The 17,375-nt window shown below is 55.0% G+C and overlaps 1 protein-coding gene across 1 annotated transcript; it reads left to right on the top strand.

Moving 5' to 3' along the window:
* Window positions 1-3,423: 3,423 nt before the first annotated feature.
* SPACA6 (sperm acrosome associated 6) lies at window positions 3,424-13,528 on the top strand. Its single transcript, XM_065899166.1, has 9 exons — window positions 3,424-3,637; window positions 4,650-4,727; window positions 10,823-10,891; window positions 11,610-11,633; window positions 11,999-12,076; window positions 12,207-12,316; window positions 12,745-12,901; window positions 12,987-13,197; window positions 13,495-13,528. Exons 1-9 carry the CDS (start codon window positions 3,424-3,426, stop codon window positions 13,526-13,528), a joined length of 975 nt encoding a protein of 324 aa, XP_065755238.1.
* The last annotated feature ends 3,847 nt before the right edge of the window (window positions 13,529-17,375 follow it).

Below are 17,375 nucleotides of genomic sequence, written 5' to 3'. Positions count from 1 at the left end.
CCGCGCCCTCAGGGGAGGTGGAGGGAGAGAGTCTGGCTTTGGAGGTGCCTGTGGCAACGGAAGGGTTAACGTCTGGCTGGAGGGGAGGGGGAGGGGCAGGGAAGGGGCTGCGGGGCTTTGAGGGGTCAAGGGTGAACCGTGCAAGTGGGAGGGGGCTGCAGAGGAGTGGGGGAGGCTGTCTGGGCTGCCAGACAGGCCAGGGTCAGCGGCGGGGGCAGGGGATGTCTGGCGGAGGAGAGGCCCAGCATCTAGGCTCCCCTGGGGACCCGGGATTCCAGGCCCCAGCCCCCTCCTCCCTTAGACCTGGGAGTCCGCGACCCAGCCCCCTCCCTCAGAATTCCAGAATGCGAACCCCTAGCCCCCTTTACCCCAAGATCCAGGAGTCTGGGCCTCCAACCTCTCCTCCCCTCGGACCTGGGGCTCCACGTTCCATCCCCCGCTCTCCACGAAAGCCCGGTGTTCGGGCCCCCAGCCCCTTCCTGCCCAGAACCCAGGAGTCCCCACCTCCTCTTTAGCCCCAGCTGGAGTCCAGCCCTCTGGGGGTTAAAGGGGCGGGGCCAACTGGTTGCCATGGTGCCAGACTGTTTGGGTCTGCTCTCTGACCCTTGGGGGCTCCCCAGGGTCTGCAGAGAGGGGGAGGGGGACCCAGACCTGGGGGAAGTCCAGCGCCAACCTTTTCCCCAAATCTGGCCTATGGGCCCAGGGAGTTCGGGCCTCCACCAAGGCCTTGTCCAGTGACCTTGAACAAGTCCTGACCCTTCTCTCTGGGCCTCAGTTTTCCCGAGGAGAAATGTGTGGGAGGAGTGGGGAGATGCTCAGGTCCTGCAAATCTTTAAGATTCTCAGCTTCCCCTCTGCTCTCACCCCCCTCCTCAGGCCCCAGGCAGCCCCGGGGCATGCTGGGAACCCAGGCCTGGGCTCTGGGCCAGGTTGTTGGGTGGGGGGGCGGCGGGGGCAGCCTCCTCCCTTCCCCTTCCTCCCCACCTTGGCCTGACTCTCGCCCCCGCCTGAGGGTCTGGGAGGTTGGGAAGGAGGGAAGGGGAATGAGAGCGGGGACCGTAGACCCGTCTCTGGCCCCTTCCTCCCCCCTTGCCGCCTCCGCCCCCTTCCCGCCTCTCCTCCCCCTCCTCAGTAGGTCGCTACCCCGGCCCTGGGCCCCTTCTCCAGCCACCCCAGCTCCAGACCTGGCTCCGAGCTGCTGCGAGGGGGAGGGAGAGAGGGAAGGAGAAAGGGAGAGAGAGAGAGAGAGAGAGAGAGAGAGAGAGAGAGAAGGGGAGGGAGGGAAGGAAGGAGAGAGACCTAGGAGGGAGGGAGGGAGAAAGGGAGAGAGAAAAGGAGAGAGACAGAGACAGAGGGGAGCGAAGGAGACAGAGGGATGGAGAGAAGGCGGGCAGCGAGAGGGAGGCAAACAGGAAAAAGGGGGAGAGGAGAGTGAGACAGGGAAATTGAGGGAGAGAGAGAAGGAGAGGGACAAAGACGGGGTGGCAGGGAGAAGAGGAGGGTGAAAGACAGAAGGGAAAGGAAAAGAAAGAGAAAAGAGAAAGGAGAGAGAACCAGGAGGCGGGGAGAGGAGAGAGAGAGGACTGAGCAAGGAGAAGGCCGAGCTGAGGGGGAGGGTGGGCAGTGCAGAGCGGGGAGAAGCGTGCAGAGGCTGGAGGAAATGGAGACCAGGTAAGACGGAGACTGAGCCAGCGGCAACACGGCAGGACGGGGAGAGAGAACCAGAAAGATGGAGATGGAGCCGGAGACAGTGAGAGCAAGACAGACGAGCGCTGGACAGAGGCGGAGGCTCTCAGGTGCAGACTCAGCCCAGGGGTGGGGAAGCGTGGGTGCTGGTCCCGCCACCTTGCAGGCCTGGCCCCTCCCACTCACCAGCTGACTGGGGCTCAGCCTTCCCACCTGCAAAATGGGGGTGCTGATGGCACCTTGAGCCCCTGCCTGCCACATGACAGAGGCCTGGGGCGGTATCAGCGCTCAGGGATCGTAGCTGTCAGTGTTGTGCATGTTGAGAGGCCAAAAGAAGGGAAGAGAGAGGGGAAAAAATACCCAGAAAGGCTTTGACGCTTTTGTATCCCGTGGGCGGTCTCCACACCGGTCCTGGATTTCTGAATCTGACAGGTAGGTAGGGAACTGTCTTGTCCAAGGGACCAAACTCCAAAACAGGGGAGGTTCCCTCTGACCCGGGATCCAGGAAGCCAGGCTGTGTCTTCTCCAAGGAGGCAGGCCTGGCCGGACTCCCAGGTCTGAGTGAGGGGGCTGGGGGGCCTGGCTTCCTGGGTCCCCAGTGGAGAAGGGGGCTGTGGACTTGGGCTTCTGAATCTGGGGGAGGAGAGGAGGCTAGGGGGCCTGGATTGCGGGGACCTGTGGGGAGGAAGGGGCCTGGGGCCTGAATTCTTGGGTCCCTGGTGAGGAAGGGGCCGAGGGGCTGACTCCTGGGTTCCTTGGGGAGGAGGGGGCCGGGGGCCCGCATTCCTGGGTCCTGGCACCCACCCGTAGAACCGACCTTGCGGGGCCTTCGCCGCACACAAGCTCGTGTCTGTGGGTCCGTGTCGGGGGCTCACCATCGCGGCTGGGGCCTCCCCGGCCCTCCCCGCCCTCCCTGGCCCCCGTCTGTCCGTCCAGTCCATCCGTCTGTCTGTCCACCTGCCGCGCCCCCCGGGCTGAGGTAGGAGGTTGTATAGTTGAGGAGGACACCCACGGAGATCACTATACGGCCTCCTAGCTTTCCCCAGGCTGCGCCCTGCACGGGACGGCCCGGCGGGGACCTCCGACCCCGGTCCCCTGCCCCACCCCGCCAGGCTGGGGAGAGGGGCTGCCGCAGGGATCGTGGGAGGAGAGGCTGGGCTGTTCCTCGTGTCCTCGTCCCTACATTCCTTCCTGCCCCTTCCCTCAAAGAGTTTCTCTCCCATCAAGATATCTCTGCTTTGCTTCCTCTCTGTCTCTCCATCTCCGCTGGGTCTCTGCACAGTGACCTCTGAGACCCTGTCTCCATCTGTCTCTTATGGTGCTTTCTGGGTCTCTGACGCTCCCGCTGTCTCTCCATGGCTTGGTTTCTGTCTTTCGGGCCCTCACGGTGTCTCTGTGCCATGTCCATTTCTGCTGCATCCCACTACCACACCCCAGGGCTTGGCGGGCCCCCGCACACCGGACTGCCGGCCTCTGGGTCCCTGAGACCCTTTAACCTGTGAGGACGTCCAGGGTCACAGGTGAGGTTCTTGGGAGCCTGGCATCCGGCCCAGCCATCAGCCTGGGGTCCGACCCCTGACCCCTGACCGGACACACCCTTCCTCCCTGAAAACCCTGGAGCCTGACATTGGACTGGAGACTGAAACCCGACCTCTGACCCTGTATCTGGAGCCCCTCCCCCACACCACTGTGACCTCACAAAAGTCTCCAGCTTCTCCACAGGCTGAGACCCTCCGCTATGGCCCTTCTGGCCGCAGGGAGCGCTGTGCCGTCCGCCCTGGTGGCCCTCACGGTCTTCCGGGCCTCCGCCTGGGCCTGTCTCCTCTGCTTCACGTCTTACAATGAGCGCCTCCAAATCTGCCAGATCTTCGCCGGCCTGGAGAGCCCCGACCTCGGGAAGTGTGAGGAGGCCTTAACAGATGCCTTTAAGGGCCTCCAGGACGCTGAAATCAGTGAGGAGACACCCCACATCCTCCAGGGCCCCGAGGGGGGCATGTGGAGGGAGGGACCAGAGAGGCCTGGAGAGACTGAGGGGAACAAAGGCTCAGAGACGGGAGGATGGAGACTTTGCGGGGGCCAGAGACTCAGAGACAGGAGGACAGAGGCTTTGCGGGGGCCAGAGACTCAGAGACGGGAGGACAGAGACTTTGCCGGGGCCAGAGACGGGAGGACAGAGACTTTGCGGGGGCCAGAGACTCAGACAGGAGGACAAAGGCTTTGCGGGGGCCAGAGACTCAGAGACAGGAGGACAGAGGCTTTGCGGGGGCCAGAGACTCAGAGACGGGAGGACAGAGACTTTGCCGGGGCCAGAGACGGGAGGACAGAGACTTTGCGGGGGCCAGAGACTCAGACAGGAGGACAAAGGCTTTGCGGGGGCCAGAGACTCAGAGACAGGAGGACAGAGGCTTTGCGGGGGCCAGAGACTCAGAGACAGGAGGACAGAGGCTTTGCGGGGGCCAGAGACTCAGAGACGGGAGGACAGAGACTTTGCGGGGGCCAGAGACTCAGAGACGGGAGGACAGAGGCTTTGCGGGGGCCAGAGACGGGAGGACAGAGACTTTGCGGGGGCCAGAGACTCAGAGACAGGAGGACAGATGTTTTGCGGGGGCCAGAGACTCAGAGACAGGAGGACAGAGACTTTGCGGGGGCCAAAGACTCAGAGACGGGAGGACAGAGGCTTTGCGGGGGCCAGAGACGGGAGGACAGAGGCTTTGCGGGGACCAGAGACTCAGAGACGGGAGGACAGAGGCTTTGCGGGGGCCAGAGACAGGAGAACAGAGACTTTGCGGGGGCCAGAGACTCAGAGACGGGAGGACAGAGACTTTGCAGGGGCCAGAGGCTCAGAGACGGGAGGACAGAGGCTTTGCGGGGGCCAGAGACTCAGAGAGAGGCAGAGGAAGGTCCACTTTGGGGATGTGGTGTTGGGGGAACCGCTTCGCCCCAGCTCCTGCCTCCGACCCCCAGACTACGATGAAAGGAGCCACCTGCACGACGCCTTCACCCAGATGACCCACTCCCTGCAGGAGGTGGCCGCTGCCCAGGGTGAGTGGGGCGGGCCCGGCAGCGGTGGGAGATGTGGGCTTGGAGCCCCCAGGAGATGGATGTTTGTGCGGGGGGAAAGCCCAGAACTTGACAGTGATCTCGGAGGAGGTGACGCTTGGAAGCTGAGGGAGCTGGGCAGCCTTGTCGGGGAGAGGAGATGGGCAGGGGCTGGTGGAGACAGTGCAGAAGTAACTTAGAGTCTCAAGCCAGCCTGGGATCAGGGAGATGTGCGTTCTGACCTCACTGTGTGGCTTGCCCTCTTCCTGGCTATGAGATTCTGGATGCATCACGGCCCCGCCGCCCCCCCTGGGCCTCAACTTACCCATCTGAGAGATGGGACAATCTCCTTGCCTCCCAGGGTGGCCTCAGAGCTCAGTGAGAGGCAGGGCTCCTCCAGTGAGACAGACTTCAGGGAAGAGATCGTCCTCTAGGATAAAACACACATATTCCCTACAGTTAACAAAATAATTCCACATTTTTGACATGTGAGGCTATTAGGGGGCCGGAAGACAGGTAGGAGCAGGGAGAGAGAGGATGATTCAGGTGGCAGCTGTGAAGGGAGACAGGCACACGTGACAGCCTTGGGGTGGGTGAGACACACACTCCAGAGAAACACATGCATGTGCCGGTGGGGAGGGACCTCAGGGCTGGGGCGACCCTTGCGACCGAGGGACAGCATGAGCAGTGATCGCAGCAGGCCACCGTGGTCACGTGACACAGGATCCCCCCCCACCCCCACGCCCGCAGTGTGCTGGAGACTGGGGGTGGGAGCGCTCACTGCTTTGCAGCATTAACTGGCCATGTCAGTGGTCTGGGGGCTCTGCACTCATTTCTACATCTTAGCTGTTACTTCTTTCGCTTCCTGCTCTTGCCACGGAGCTTCTTTGACAAAGATCCCTAAGCATGAGGAGGTTCCCGTCTATCCAGGGGGCGCCCGGGGGGTCCAGCATGGAGAAGACTTCAGCTGCGGATCCCCTACCCCCAAAGGGAGAGCTGAGGAACTCAGAGCTGACTGGGGAGGAGGGAGGAAGATTCCAGGAGATGCCTGTTCTCCCTGGTTTAGGCCAACTTGTCACACAAGGTTTTGAAAAGAGCAGAAACAAGTCCAGCTCTGAGTGTAGAAGACCCTGGCGAGGGCTGTGTGTGGGACTGACTGGAGCAGGGGAGAGAGAGGAGGCTGGGAGGCCTGGGTGGAGGCTGCTGTGAAGGAAGCCAGAGCTGGGGTGGGGATTGTGAAGGTGGAGAAGAGGGAATCGGGTAGAGAGAGTCAAGGGCAGGAGGGATGGGGCTTGGATCTGATGAGCTGTTCAGGAAAAGGGGAAGAGGAGGATTAGGGACCGTGTCCGTGGTCTGCCTCCGTGCCTGAGGGGGCAGTGGGTCATCCCTGAGACCGGGAGCCTGGGAGGAAGAGCAGGGGTGGGGGCAGATGGCCAGCTGGGCGAGGATGTAATGACTGCGAGGGGCCTGGGGGACATCCAGGGTTCAGCTGGGAGTCAGGGAGACTTGACACTCTGTCCTGAAGGAGCAGGGCTGTGAGCCGGGGAAGGGCAGGGTCAGCTCTGCATGTAGAAAGATCCTCTGGGGCCACATGGAGGACGGACTGGAGGGAGACTGGAGGCTGGGAGAAGCTGTTACTCCACAGATATTTATTGAATGTGCCAGGAACACCACCAGGGACACAGCTGTGACCGAAACCGCAAGCCACCTGCCCTCAGGTTGCTTATGTTGATTATTAAACATAACAAGTGAAATGCCGTTGATGTTAGTTGGTGATCTGTGCTGTGGAGGAAAACAGAAGGGGAACAGAACGGGGTGGCCATTGGGGTGATCAGGAGAGTTGCAAATGAGAAGGTCCAATTGAGCAAAGACTGGAACGAGGGGACAGTGAGAGCCATGCAGATAACCTGGGAAGAGAGCTTCCAGGCAGAGGGGAGAGCCAGTGCAAAGGCCCTGGGGCCAGTGGTTCTCTAGCCCCACGGTGTATGTCAGACTCTCCTGGGAGCTTATTAAAGTGCAGACTCCTGGGCCCCTCTCTCTGTTTCTGAGCAGTAGGTCTGAGGTGGGGCCCAGAAATGGACATTGCTAACAAGTTCCCAGGAGCTGCTGCTGCTGTTCTAGGGACACACTTTGAGAACCACTATGGTGGGCCCTTGGTCTGACTTTAGCCAAGGTGGCTCCTCTTTCCAGCTTATATTCAGTGACCATCACTTTAGCCAGTCTCTTCGGCTTTTGCTCTTGATATGGGGAAGCCACTGGAAGATTTTTAAGGAAGGAGGGGGTCTGACTAAGGCCACATGGGTCAAGGGCAGAAGCAGAGAGACCAGTGAGGTCAGTGGTGGCTCGGACCAGATGTGGTGGTTCAGGTGGGCCCAGACCAACCTGCCCCTTATATGGAAGATGCTGTGTTTTGTTTATATATTTTTTTGCTGGCCACGCAGTGTGGCATGCGGGATCTTAGTTCCCTGAACAGGGATCGAACCCGTGCCCCCTGCAGTGGAAGCTCAGAGTCTAAACCACTGGACCACCAGTGAAGTCCTGGCAGAGTTACTTGTTAATTATCTTCCTAAAGGATATCCTTGTATCAGCCCTATGAGGTGGAGTTTTATAGCCCCATTTTCCAGATGGGCAAGTTGGGGCTCAGCTAGACAGGGAGGATGGACCCAGGAGATGTCTGGACCAGACATATATGGGGTGAGGGGTATGGGGAGAATCGAGGATGACTCCCGGGTCTCTCCCAAATGGAGGACCTGAGAGATGGACGTGCTGACTCAGAGTGGCTCCCGGTGGTGGCAGGTGACACTGTTAGTGTATATAAACCATGGAATGGATAATATGGTGTCAAGGAGGGCAGTGTATGTACCACAGGTAGTGGTCGCATGTGGAGGCTCTGGAGTTGGACCACCTGGGTTCAAATCTAGCTATGTGACCTTGGGCTGCCTTCCTAACCTCTCTGTGCCTTGGTTTCCCCATCTCAAACTTGGGGATGGTAATACCAGTAGTTGACCCTTCTATGACACGGTGTGCCAGGCACCATTCCAAGCACTTAGAGACATTATCCCACATGGTCATTAAATGGTACCTGGCACATAGTTTGGAATGGGAATGCTTTTATGTTGTATGACATTAAATCCTCCCCGCCAACCCTGTGAGGTAGACACCAATATTGTCCCCGTTTTATGAACGAGGAAACTGAGGATCAGGAAGGTTAAATACTTGGCCGAGGTCACATAAAGAGGAGGATGTGTGATGGCTAGCTCAGGTGTGTGACAGGTGTGCTTATCATTGGAAGAGACAGGACTCAAACCCAGATGATCAGAAACAGTTGAAGTTCCTAATGAAGCACCTCTTTGGGGGGAGACTTTATAACATCCACCCGCGCCCCCTTGTGGTTCAGTTGATATAGCCCCTGCCCCTTGGCCTCTCTGGTTATTTCACTCCATCCCTACTTTACTCCCATGCTTCTCCCCTGCCCCATGGCTGACTGGTGTATCCCTTCCCCGTGAGTCATTTGGTTTGGTCCACAGATATTCCTTAGATGCCTCCTCCAACATCCTGGCCTCTCATTTGAGCACCCGACTCGGACCACATCCTCCCGACCATCCTGCCATCTCCAGACCACATGCCTGCCTTGTGGCCAAGGAGAGACCACTAAGTCCTTGACCCCTCATTTTGAACCTGCTTCCTGGCTTCAGCACCCCCTCCAGCTTCTACCCAATGATCATCACTTCAGCCAGTCTCTTGCCAATTTTCTCAATTCCCTTCTGTTTTGTATGGTTTTAAATTGCAGAGAAACCTGCAATGGCTTAAGTAAGCTAGAAGTTTATTTCTCCCATAAAAAATAAGTCTTGAGGTAGGCACTTAAGGCTAGTATGGCAGCTCCATTTTCCTGGGAACCCAAGCCCCTTCCAGCTTTCTGCCTTACCATCTTAGGGTATACCCCCTTATCCTCATGGTCCTTTATAACTGCTAGAGCGCCAGCCATCAAATCTAAGTTTCAGGCAACAGGATGGAGGAAGGGGAAGGGGTCAATAATATGTCACCATTTCTCTCTTAAGCCTGCTTTCTGTAACTCACACATGACATTTGCACTTAATCTCAAGGAGCAGAAGTTGGTCATATGATCACAGCTAAGTCACATGACCACAACTAGCTGCAAGGGAGGTTGGGAAATGCAGTCTTTTAGCTGAAGCCGGGAAGGGTGCTTTCTCAGCTAAAATGCAGTATTATGTTACTAAAGAGAAAATAGATATTTTGAGGCAACTGGCAATCCCTGTGTATTTGTTTGCTAGGGCTGCTGTAACAAAATACCACAAACCGGGTGGCTTAAATAACAGAAATTTATTTGTTCACAATTTTGGAGGCTAGAAGTCCAAAATCAAGGAGTCAGTGTCAGCAGGGTTGGTTTCTTCTGAGGCCTCTCTCCTTGGCTTGTAGATGACTGGCTTTCCTCTGTGTCTGTGTCCAAATTTCCTATTCTTCTAAGGACATCAGTCATATTGGATTAAGGCCCACCCTAAAGACCTCATTTTAACCTAATTACCTCCTTAAGACTCTATCTCCAAGTACAGTTACATTCTGAAGGACTGGGGGTTAGGACTTCAACATATGAATTTGGGAGGGAGACAATTCAGCCCATAGGATACTGCCACGTTTCTTGATTTCCAAAACCACCCATCCACTTTGAAATGATGGGTAAATCATTCCACCCATCCACTTTGAAAAAGCCCCAAAACATTATAGCTTGGAGGCCATTTCAGTGGTCAAAACTCAAACATCCATAAGGACCGAGAACATAAAAAGAGTGAGGGACTTCCCTGGTGGTTAGGACTCCACGCTTCCACTGCAGGGGGCACAGGTTCGATACCTGGTCGGGGAACTAAGATCCCACATGGTGCCATGTAGCATGGCCAAAAAAAAAAAAAAAAAAAATAAGAGAAAGAAAAGAAAGGGGGATAAGAGGAGTGAAAGAGGGATAGAAATGAAGAGGCTGGGAGCTCTGTAAAAGTGGGTGTGTGCCCTGTCTGAAGGGGGAGGCTGCCTCATGGAAATACAATCTCTCTTACAGCTCTTCCAAGTTTCTTAAAGGGATGCCAAACATTTTATGTGACTTTTCCCAAATTTTATATGATGGCAACTGGTTCATTTTAAAAAACACTTTCCAGGCCAAATATAACACATCCAAAGGATGGATTGGGGTCACTGCCTCCAGCTGTGGTCTCCATTCCAGTTGGATCCTGGAATTCATTCTATACCTACTTATTTCTAAGACTCAGGGCCCTCTCCTGGGTTCTGAGGACATAGCACTAAGAGACAGACTTAAATGATCACTATGTATATATAAAATATGTATTTGCGGGCTTCCCTGGTGGCGCAGTGGTTGAGAGTCCGCCTGCCGATGCAGGGGACACGGGTTCGTGCCCCGGTCCGGGAAGATCCCACATGCCGCGGAGCGGCTGGGTCCGTGAGCCATGGCCGCTGAGCCTGCGCGTCCGGAGCCTGTGCTCTGCGACGGGAGAGGCCACAGCAGTGAGAGGCCCGCGTACCGGAAAAAAAAAATGTATTTGCAAACTGGTGAGAGCTATAATGGAATGAATGCAGCACTATTAGAGACAAAAATAGGGGACTGGATTAGATTATACTTGTCAGGGAAAACCTCTAAGGAGGTGGCACAATGTGTGACATGAAGGATGAGTAGGAGTAGGGGTAGAGATGTGCTGGAAACTGAAGGTGGCACGTGCAAAGGCCCTGAAGTGCTAGAGAATATGGCTCTTTTCATATTAGGGGAAATGAAAGGTGGGTATTAGGGATGGAGTAGAGAGGGAGAGTAAGCCAGACCATAGAGCCTCATAGGCCTTGGAAGAAATGTGATCTTTATCCTCCCCTTTCCCCTCAACAAGATAACACAGATGATGCTGAGGGGTTCCATCAGAGAGGTTAGTCCAGAGTCAGCAGAAGGAAGGAGATTTGGGGATTTGTCAGCCTTTGGGGTAGACAGGGGCTGGGGGAGGGGCACAGGCACGATGACAGCGAGTCCTGTCAAGCTGGGCCAGTCTTCGGGAAGAGTCTTTACTACAAGGACTCCCTCTACCCTCCAGGGTCCTTTCGGGTTGCCTTTCCTCATGCCGCGGAGAAAATGCAGAAGGTTATATCACAGCTTAAAGAAGGTAAAATAGACCATCTCCTTCCCCCAGGCACAGACAATTAGAAAACCCCACTCCCGAGACCCCCATCTGCTCCCTTCAGCGCAAACCCCTGGCCCGCTCTCTGAGCCGAGCTTCCCTTGGTGGCTCACTCGGGACACAGCCTCTTCCTCTGCTTGGACCACTCTGGGTCCGGCCCCGCCCCTCCGACGGAAGGTTATCTCTAGCTGGGACGCTTCTTAGGACGGTCCTGTCCCAGATTAGCCCGGGCCTCTCCCTGTATCTCTGTGTCTGGCCCTGTGCACTCTGAAAGGTTTCCTTTCCAACCGGGCCGCCTTAGGGGCTACTTCCAGCCTGATCACACCTCTAACCAGGCCCCCTAGTTAGACTTTGTCCCCTCCGAGCATCGCCCAGGATCTAAGCCCGCCCCGTTTGACGGAATACACCGGAACTGGCCCTGCTTCCTTGGTGAGAGCAGCAGGCCTGCCACCCTTTTCCCCCCACCCCGTCCTAGACGCTAGCAGCAGGCCTGTGCCTGACCTCTTAGTGGAATGCTGCAGGCCTGGCCCCGCCTACAGGTGGAATGCTGCAGGCTTGGTCCCGCCCCCTAGGTGGACCGCGTCAGGCCTGGCTCTGTCCTCTTGGAGGAATGCATCCGGCCCAGAAACGTTTCCTCTAGGGGAACTTCAGGTGGGCACCTGCCGCGACTTCCAGGGTAGTAACGCTTGCTTTCTCTCCGCAGTCCAGGCCTGCATCCGTCCCTGCGGTAAGCACATCATTCAGAGCTCAGAATTGCGGGGGAAGCGGGGTGGTAGGGGTCGAAACCTGGGACAAATGGGAAAGGACGGGTGAGCCTCTGATCCGAAGGGGGCCAATACGAGCCCCGGGGAAAAGTAAGTAAACCAGGTATTGTTCACAAACCTCATAAAAGGCGGGTCCGAAAACCAAAGCAAACCAATAGGGATCCTAGAGGCTGGAGCGTGGTGAGAGCTGGCCAATGAGCACAGGGAAGGCGGGGCCCAGATTCTGTCTGGCAGGTAGAATCCAAGGTTAAATAGACCTTAAGGTGGCCGAAGGGACCCGGACTAGGGGAGGCAGATGGCGCCCAGATCCAGCGTTCCCGTCCCATAGGACTCCAGGAGGTCGCCCGGCGTTTCCGCTGCCGAGGATGCTACTCTACGGTCTGCGACCTCCCGTTAGACTGCCCAGGTGAGGGGCGTGGCCTTGAAGGGCAAGAAACCTGAAAAACTGGAAAAGGGAGCTGAGTGCGGAGGGGGCGTGGTCTGGGGGCGGGGCCGGACGTGGGCGGGCCGAGGCGGTGATGAGGACTTGTCTTCAGTTCAGGACTTGACGGTGACTCGGGGTCATCAGGCTATGTTCTTTTGCACTGTGAACTTCCAGCTGCCTAAGGAAGAGATCACCTATTCCTGGAAGTTCGCAGGAGGAGGTGTGAGTCGGGGAGGGTCCAGCATGAAGACGGGAGGCGGGTTATGCTTTACTAGAGGATGGGGAGTCAGGATGCAGAGGGTGGGACTCGGTCTAGATTCAGACTTCGTGTAAGGGGAGGGTCTCGGCATTTAAGGGTAAGGGGCAAGCTCACAATGCAGAACCAGAGCTCAGGGGTGGGTTATCCGTAGTTTTCGGCGGGAGAGCAAATACTAGGCCCAAGAGGCGGAGTCAAGACTTAGGAGGCGGGCCTATGCGTGAAAGATCGGCGAATAAGAGCTGAGGGTGGGGCCAGGGCTCAGAAAGTCGCGGTCTAGCTCGGGGGCGGGGCTTTACGTTGTGGTTTGGCGAGTCAGGGCGGAGAGAATCTCTTCTGGGCCCGGGGCTGGGGGCCCTCCTCCTCTCGCCGCTCCAGCCCAAGCGTCCCGCAGCTCCGGACTCAGGACCTGTCCTACTTCCGAGAGATTCCGCGGGCCCGAGGATACCTGGCACGGATCCGGCCGGTGCAGCCCACGCACCGCGGGACCTTCTCTTGCGTGATCACACACGACCAGCGCCCCCTGGCGCGGCTCTACTTCTTTCTGAATGGTGCGGGCGGGGCGGAGCTGCGCGGCAGGGGCGGGGCTACGTGAGGGGTGGGGCTCGTGCCCGGCTGACGTGCGCGTCCCCGCAGTGACAGGTCCGCCACCGCGCGGGGAGACTGAGCTCCAGGTCTCTTTTCGGGAAGTGTTGCGCTGGACGCCACGGGAGGGGGAGATGATCGAACCCTGGACGCCCAGCCTGGGCGAGCTGCTGGCCAGGCCCGAGGCTCTAACGCCGGGCAATCAGTGCCTGCTCGCGGCCGCTGTGGCCTTAGCCTCAGCCAGTGCGACCGTGCTGGCGTGGTGAGTCCCTGGGACCCCAGAATCCCAGCATCTGGCTCTCCGTTCCCAGACCCAAGAGTCTGGGTCCCCAGCCCCTCCTCCCTCAGATCCAGAAGTCTGAGTCGCCAGACCCTCTTAGGAGTCCAGGCCCCCACCCCGTCCTTCCTCAGACCAGGAGTCATAACCCCCAACCCCTATTTTCTCAGATCTAAGAGTCCAAGCCCTATCACCCACCTTTGGGACCTAGGCTCCTGGACCCAGATTTCTGGCCCCCAGCCTCTCCCACACACACACACGAACATCTCCTTTTTTCCCCAGGATGTTCTTTCGATGGTACTGCAGCGGCGACTAACAAAGGTATCTTTTTTATCCTATTTCCGTCCCTAAAATAAAGAATCTATTTCAGCTCTCTAGATTCTTTCATCTTCGAAGGTGGTCACTACTAACATAGGAGGAAGAGTGGCACACCCCAAAGATGCCCAGGTGCCCATGCCCCCATAACGACGGTAATAGGCGCAGCTGTCGCAGTGCACGTCCTGTAATGAGGCTTTAGGTGCAAGCCCAGACCCCTCCCCGGATTTCTGGCAGCATCCTGGACATTTCCACCTGCAGCAGTCACCCTTAAAGAGTCCTTGATATCGCCCTGAAAGCCTGTTCTTCCCCCCAGACTTTCTTGCTGTCATAAAGGGCACCGTCATCCACCCAGCTGCTCAACCAGAGATCGAAGCTGCGTTTAATTCCTCCTCCACTTCCAATCTAGTTCCAGATCTCAGCCTTTTCAATTCCTAAATATCTCATGGAGATGCTCTCTCTCTGTGGTCCGCCACCGTCTCTTGTGTGGATCACTGCAGCAGCCAGTCCCCACTGGCCTCCCTGCCTCTGCTCAGGCTTGTGTCAGTGCAGTGCATTCTCCACAAAGCAGCCAGAGTGATTTTTTTTTTTTTTTTTTTTGCTACTTTGGCTAAGGTTTTATTTATTTATTTATTTATTTATTTATTTATTTATTTTGCGGTACGCGGGCCTCTCACTGCTGTGGCCTCTCCCGTTGCGGAGCACAGGCTCCGGACGCGCAGGCTCAGCGGCCATGGCTCACGGGCCCAGCCGCTCCACGGCATGTGGGATCTTCCCGGACCGGGGCACGAACCCGTGTCCCCTGCACCGGCAGGCGGACTCTCAACCACTGCACCACCAGGGAAGCCTTAAGATTTTATTTTTTTTAATTTTTACTAGACTGTAGTTGATTTACAATACTGTGTTCCTACTGTACAGGAAAGTGAATCAGTTATACATATACATATATGTACTCCTTTTTAGATTCTTTTCCCATACAGATCATTAACAGAGTATTGAGTAGAGTTCCCTGTGCTCTACAGTAGGTCCTTATTAGTTATCTATTTTATATATAGTAGTGTGTATATGTCAATCCCAATCTCTAGAGTGATATTCTGAAGTCTGTCAGATCAGGTCACTCCTCTGCTCAGAACCCTTCAGTGGCTCCCCACTGCCATTGGAACAAAATCCAGTTCCTTGCGAAGGCCTCCAAAGGCCCCCAAGGTTCCGGTTAACTTTGTCCCAGCCCACTCTCTTCCCCCTTGATCTTTCTATCTTGCAGTTCCTCTGGCCTTTGCTCATTCGTTGTATTCATCATGGTTCTTCTCATTCTCTCCAGGACCTGGGTACATACTAGTTTCTGCCTAGAATAATGTTCCCTTTTTTGTCTAGTTAACTCAGTTATGATTTCCCCTGAATGGCCTTTACATGCATTGACCCATTTAATCTCCAGGACAAGGCTGTGTGGGCGGACACTGTGTTTATGTGCCTGACTCCACCTCCCTCTCCTCCCCCTCTTCACTCTCTAGCCCCACTGGCCTTCTTTATTTTGTCCCTTGAACATGCAAAGTTCAGTCCTGTCCCTGGGCCTTTGCACATGCTGTTCTTCCTACTTGAAATGACTTTACTCTGAACCTCACAAAGCCACCTCCCTCTCATTGCACAGGTCCCAGCTCAAATGTCACCTCTGACGACTCCCCTCCTCCCACATGACATCCCCCTATTTTATTTTATTTTTTATTTATTTATTTTTTTTGGCTGTGCCACGAGGTTTGGTGGATCTTGGTTCCTGACCAGGGATCGAACCCGGGCCCTCAACAATGAAAGCACTGAGCCCTAACCACTGGATCACCAGGGAGTTCCCAACATCCCCCTATTTTAGCTTGTGCATTATACGTGTTCAGACCTAATGTAAACTTATTTTTTAATTTGGTTTTGTGTCTTCCCCACTTAAAAGGTAAGCTCCTTTATATTCTTATTCACCGATGTGTTCCCCTTCACTGATTCATTCAATCAGCAAATATTTACTGAGCGTTTACTATGTGCCAGGCATTTTCAAGGCACTGTAGACACAGCAATGAAGAAATCAGAACAGACAAAAATCTGCACCCTCAAGATAGGCGGAGGGGATTAAGAGATACAAACTATTATGTATAAAATAAATACGCTACAAGGATATAATGTACGGCACAAGGAATATAGCCAATATTTTATAATAACTTTAAGTGGAGTATAATCTATAAATTATTGAATCTGTTGTATGCCTGAAACTTATATAATATTGTACATCAGCTGTACTTTAATTAAAAAAAAATCTGCACCCTCATGGAGTTTAGATTCTCATCGATGGTCAAAAAATAAACAAGAAAATTATGTAAAAATGTGCACCAAGGCATATGATAATATATGTGATGAAGAAAATAAAGCAGGGAAACAGATAGGGGATGTCAGGGGGAGGAGGGTAGCAATAGGATCTTTGGACAAGGCCCCACCCAAGAAGGTGCCCCTAGAATAAAGACTTGAAGGGGATGAGGTATGACCTATGTGGATATATGTGTTAAGAGCGCTCCAGGCAAAAGAAACAGCAGGAGCAAAAGCCCTGAGGCAGGGGTGTGTCTGGTGTGTGGAAGAACAGCCAGGAGTTCAATCCACTGGGAGCAGGGCTTTAGGAAATGAGTATGCAGTGAGGTCAGAGAGAACACAGGGGACCAGTTCATGCAGGACCTTGGCCACCCTAAGCTCTTGATTTTCCTCCGTATGAGATCATGGTGGTTTTTGAGCCAAGGAATGTCATGATTTGATTTGATTTACATAGCTCCTGCATGGCTAACAGACCGTAGGGGGCAAGGGTGGAAGCAGAGGTCACTGTTAGGTGGTAGTCCAGGCATGAGGTAGCAGGGAAGAGATGCAGCTCGGGGACAAAGCAGTGACGGTGAAGCTGAGGAGCGGTGGTCCTAGATCTGTCATGTAGGTAGAACCAGTGGGATCTGCTGACGGGTCAGCATGTCGGATATGAAAGAAAAGACAGGGGTCAGGACAGCAGCAATGTCCAGTAGAACTCTGCCCTGATGGAAACGTTCTAGACCTGCCCTGTCCAGTATGGCAGCCACCAGCCACATGTGGCCATGAAGCACCAGAATTGTGGCCAGTGCAACTGAGGAACTGAATTTCTAATCTTTAATAGTTTTCATAATTTAAATCGTCCCACCTCTGTGACACCAGAAGTCATAGAGGCATGTGTCTGGGTATCCTTCACTAGGGATCACAGTCTCTTTGCTTAATTGACTAGGAGCTCCTGGAAGGCAAATTCTGCCTCTTAATTGCTTCTGTATTTGCAAACCTGGCAAAGTGTGTGGAATTCAACAGGAAATTGATAAATGTTTTTGTGGCCGATTGAATCAAAGAATGAATGAAATGAGATGATGGTGTCGGGTACATAGTAGGTGCTCTGTAAGTATCTGAATGAAGAGTTGAGAAATTCCACCCTCAAAACAACCCTGACCCATGGGACCCCTATCACTACGTTCCAAAGAGGGAGTCCAGGCTCCGAGGAAGGAGGGTATCCTGTCTAGTTTCAAACAGCTGGCACCCCAGATGGAGCCACGAATTCCCAGTTCTCAACCATTCAGCCCCCTTAATTCTCAAAAAAAAAAATAAAAAGAAGACGAACGGAGGAGGTAGGCTCGGAAGAAAATAAAATTATTATATCCTAATCACACAGTACAAATGGAGGTTAAATAACAGGGAGAAATCGGGGACCACAGGACAGCATGTGGGGGCCCATTCCCCCCCACCCCTAAAAACCCACACCCTGTTCAATAAATACCCCTCCCAAGAGACCCAGAGTTGCCAGCCCCCACAGAGTCCAG

Source organism: Phocoena phocoena, chromosome 20 (assembly GCF_963924675.1).
Source record: "Phocoena phocoena chromosome 20, mPhoPho1.1, whole genome shotgun sequence".
Classification (NCBI taxonomy): domain Eukaryota; kingdom Metazoa; phylum Chordata; class Mammalia; order Artiodactyla; family Phocoenidae; genus Phocoena; species Phocoena phocoena.
The sequence above is the reverse complement of the archived record's forward strand: the minus strand, read 5'-3'. Positions and strand labels throughout refer to the sequence as shown.